At 51.6% G+C, this 4,310-nt stretch overlaps 1 protein-coding gene; it reads right to left on the bottom strand.

Moving 5' to 3' along the window:
* Positions 1 to 88: 88 nt before the first annotated feature.
* On the bottom strand, positions 89 to 3,922 carry GSTUM_00009214001 (uncharacterized protein; the record flags this gene model as incomplete). XM_002840559.2 has 10 exons in its annotated part: positions 89 to 1,488; positions 1,632 to 1,838; positions 1,915 to 2,102; positions 2,154 to 2,305; positions 2,365 to 2,784; positions 2,839 to 3,034; positions 3,116 to 3,172; positions 3,206 to 3,529; positions 3,655 to 3,696; positions 3,777 to 3,922. The coding sequence occupies 10 exons, from the start codon at positions 3,920 to 3,922 to the stop codon at positions 1,340 to 1,342; spliced, it is 1,881 nt and encodes a 626-aa protein (XP_002840605.1). The 3' UTR covers positions 89 to 1,339.
* Between the last annotated feature and the right edge of the window lie 388 nt (positions 3,923 to 4,310).

Genomic DNA, 4,310 nt, shown 5'->3' with positions numbered 1-4,310 from the left:
CTCCACCTCCTCAACCTTCTCCCTCTCCTTTTCTCCCCCCCTCCTATCACGCTTCTGTTTCTGCCCTTTCATCTTTCCTTCATTCTCCATTGCGGTGTGGCGTGGGACAGGGCAAGCAATCCGTTTTAGTCCGTTGAGGGTTTAGGTCGGGTTAGTTGTTGCGGGAGTGAGCGAGTGAGGAAAAGTAGGCAGGCAGGCAGGGGTCAGCCGCATGGACCCCTAAACCTGCCTATGATATCGTTCGGTTTGAAAGCGGGATATGCCGTTCCTTTGTGTTGCTATGACTGATCCTGGCGGGGAAAAAAGCACGATAACAGATAACACGCCAGGATAGCGATCGCCTCACTTGCGGGCGAGACAGCATTGTATCGCAAGTAGAGTATAATAGAACAGAGAGGGTGAAAGATGGATAGTATGGTACTACAAGCACAGCAGACAGGCAGGCAGGCGATTGCATAAATTTGTATTGTACGCAAAAGTGTGATGGTAGATAATAGTTGGGGGTGCACTTGCTCGCACAATCACTCGTGCTCCGATTTTGTAGATACGTAGGATGCCTGTGGTGTCGCTACTGCATCAGAAATGACCATCTTCGCCCTACGTGAGAGACGGAAAGAAAGAACTCAATGGCAAACAAAACCTCGGCCACACCGGCACAGCAGAACTGCATGCTTGTAGGAGAATGTCTCTATGCTTCATATAATCATCCTTACAATTATTACTCCACCGCCTTATCTCCCATAATCCCCCTTGCCCCCATATCCTGGCTCCCGGTAGCTAAAGAGAGGAAAAAATACAGTACGGAACCGCAGTACCTTGTGGTCCCGATCGATGGAGCAGTAGGTGGACTAGGCACCGACACATGGAAGCCCCTGCATCCCATCATAGAATCCTCCCCACGCCAAAGTCCGCGAAGTCCGCGCCGTGATCTACCGACACGGTACAGCATGGTACCAGCCCACCGCCAACCTCCCCCTGCCCAAGGAAACGAGCCCTCCGCAGGAACCGGATAGTCGGCAGCACCTTACTCCCTTCCGGCCATAACTTAACCCATAGCAAGCGCTAGCCTACTTTCAATCGCCTTTGCACACCTTCCGTATGATACCCCCTTCGAAAGGAAGGCAGGACCAAGTCCAATTCATAGACGTACCGTGCAGCCATACAAGTATATCAAGGCTCCCCGAAAAAATAAGCAAATAAACAAACAAAATGAATTGACGAAATAAAACCCCAAAACAAGATAAACTCCCGCTACTTTACGAACATATCTCGGCCAAGATGGGTGGGTTGGCACAATATGATAATGATATAAAAATAAAAACAAAGTGGAATCAATCGATCAGTGAAACTTTGCCGTCACGCTCCCGTATGCTACGCCTTCCACTTTCAGCTCGAACACGAGACTTGCTGAGTCCACGATTAGGTCTAGTGTGAAGTCCAGGTTGTCGAACGCAATGCCTTTGCTTGTTGTCAAGCGGGTGAATTTTGCTATTATGCAGAGTAAGGATGTTAGTTGTCCGGATTAACCTGGTCGGGTCGATGTGGGACAAGGACATGGACAGGGTAGGATTGAAAGGGACGGAGAAAGCGCAGCAAGGGGGCGGAGGGTAGGAGGGGTTTGGGGAACTTACATTTTGGTACACTCGACAAGTCAGTTGTCAGTGTGCAGACCGTCTTCACAAGATGCTTGTTCGCATCCGCCATGCTTGCCGGCGCTACCTCGTGCTCGCAACAGATAAGATCGTCCTCGATCTTGAGACTCTGCCCTGGTCGGAAATTCCGGGTGTAGTGGAAGGATATGGGGGTTTTGTCGGACACGGGTTCTCCTCGGGCGATGTCTACGGGAATTGTTAGCATTCTGCGAGGACACAAGGACACAGAACCCTAGTAAGCCGAGCTGGAAGAAAAACATACGCCATTGCATACGATCCGACACCATCCACCGTTCCCACAATGGTGACCAGTAACGGTCCTGAACAGGATGCTTGGACTCCTCCCAAACGGTGGCATACGAAGTCCCGTAGTGAAAACGGGCCTGTCGAGCGACAACCATCGACCCTTCTAACCCCCGGATCACCGCCCCCCGGACCACTGCCGTCCAACTGCCCGGCTGTTAGCACACGTGATCAACAGGTAGGAATGGGTCTACCGACGCATATAACGGCTGCATAACCTCGATTCCACCATTTCCTGAGATAGGAGTCTCAGAGTATGATGGGGGGTTCAGTGTGGGGGGATTGAACCGAGTTTTGAGGCGGCTGTAGAGGTAATTGCTCTGCCCGAAGCCTCCTACCAACACAATTCCCTAAAATTTGTTCAGCTCCACGGCCCGTCCTGCATAGGCTGGCAGAGGAGGGAACTTACCGCTACCTTCCCCCCTTTCCTCCGGATTCCTTCGACCTGCTCGTCCACGAGTTTCACCACTTGGCTTACCACAGGTTCGAAAATCGTTTTGACTTCCTCTCTCCTCATCACAAGGAATCCGCCTTCGATGCGCTTCTCTTCATCGTCCGCTACTCCGGGGAGTGGAACAGAAATCTCTTCCTCCTCGTCCGGTTCCTCGTCCTTGAAGTTCCGCTTGACGTACTCGTCCCAATACTTCAGCGCCATATTTCGCGTCTTGGGCTTCAAGTGGTCATAAATCTCAGCTCCCAACCTCCTCCGACAATGATCCTCAAAGGCATAATTCAAAAACGCACTTCCACACAACCCACCGGTTCCAATCGAGGATTCGGAGAGTAGCAGTGATGGGGAAACCGAAGTGATCTCATACGATATCAAGTCCTGTGCATCTTAGTATAGCCTAAGGTGAAGGGGAAGAGAGAGAGCGAAACGTACCACGGTCCCACCGCCAGCATCACAGACAACAAAGTTGTCCCCAACACTCAAGTTGTTCGGCTGAATAGCTTTAAGCGTGTATACCGCCGCAGCCTCCGGCTCACTAATAAGCCTAATCCCCTTTCCATCCGGCCCACCCATACCCGCTCCCTCCGCAGCCCTTCGTGTAGCATTCTTCGCAGCATCACTCCAAACCCTACATCAAAGAGAAACAATCCCCCAACATCAGAGCCCGCCTTCGCCATCCCAAATTCCAGAATCACAGATAAAGACTCACGCAGGGACCGTCAACACCCATTCCAAGGGCGTACCAGCCATAAAGCTCTCCCCATACCTACGCGTCAGCGTATCAATAGTGTGCACGTACAGCGCACTGAGATAATCCGTCACAGCATGAATAATGGTCTTCCCTACACCCCTCAGCATCCCCGCCGTCTCCAGCGGCGAGATGTAGGGCGGGAGCGTCTGCGAGCGGTCGAGGAACAGCTTCAAACATCGTAACCGCGGGTTATTCGCCGAGGGTTGGAATCCCCATTTGTACGTCACCGGGTCGCTGCTTCCACCCTCGTGCGACACGGGGGGTTGTGGCATGCCCGCCCCCGACGGGGTTCGTGAGGGGAGAGGTATGTAGGAGAGCTCGGTGGGGACTTTGTCGGAGGTTATCCCGTTGCCTCCGGGCCATGTTTTGATTCTGAATGTTTTCCGGGATAGTCAGTCTTGCGTGTTTGTTCGTTTCCAGGTTGATTGGTTTGGTTGAAGGGGACACGGGAGGGGAGGGGGAAGGGGAAGGAGGAGGAAGATGGGGCGGGAACATACACTTCTATGTCATCTGGCGTCCCACTGTAGACTGCTGCAACACTGTCGTAGATATTTGTGTTAGTTTAGGGTTGGGGTTAAACGAATCCTCCATGTGCACCCCTTAGCCTCTCAACACGTACCCACTATAAGTTGTGCCAAAGTCAACTCCGATAACAAGCCTGTCCTTCCCAGCACTCGCAGTGCTGGAGGAGCTGGAGGTGGGTGTACGAATGCTGTTCAAAGAATTGGACCGCAAGGTCAAGTTCGCCATCGCTTCAGCCGCCATGGTGGAATAGTCAAGAGGGAGACGAGAAGTGGGGTGAAGAATCAAAGGTACCAGCAGCAACGGGGGGAAGGAAGAGCAGGAGAAGGAGAAGGAGAAGATGAAGTGCATGAATAAGAGGAAGAAGAAGGCCGATGCGCTGGTGGATGAATGGAATGTGTGTATCATACTAAGCCACAATATTATCATTTTATTTCATGCATGCGGCTGAAGAGCGGGAACCATGAAAGCTAAATTTACCGCATTTTCTCCTGAATTTTAAGCACAAAATGCTGAGAGCACGGTGTACCGTAAAAACTGAAATAGAAGAGAAATGTGCTAAGCGGTTGAAATAAGCTTAGCCGGTAAAAAAAAGGGGCAATGTCACAATCAGTGAGGTTATGACTGGTTT

This window comes from Tuber melanosporum (assembly GCF_000151645.1).
Source record: "Tuber melanosporum whole genome shotgun sequence assembly, scaffold_54, strain Mel28".
NCBI classification, from domain to species: Eukaryota; Fungi; Ascomycota; class Pezizomycetes; order Pezizales; family Tuberaceae; genus Tuber; species Tuber melanosporum.
The sequence above is the reverse complement of the archived record's forward strand: the minus strand, read 5'-3'. Positions and strand labels throughout refer to the sequence as shown.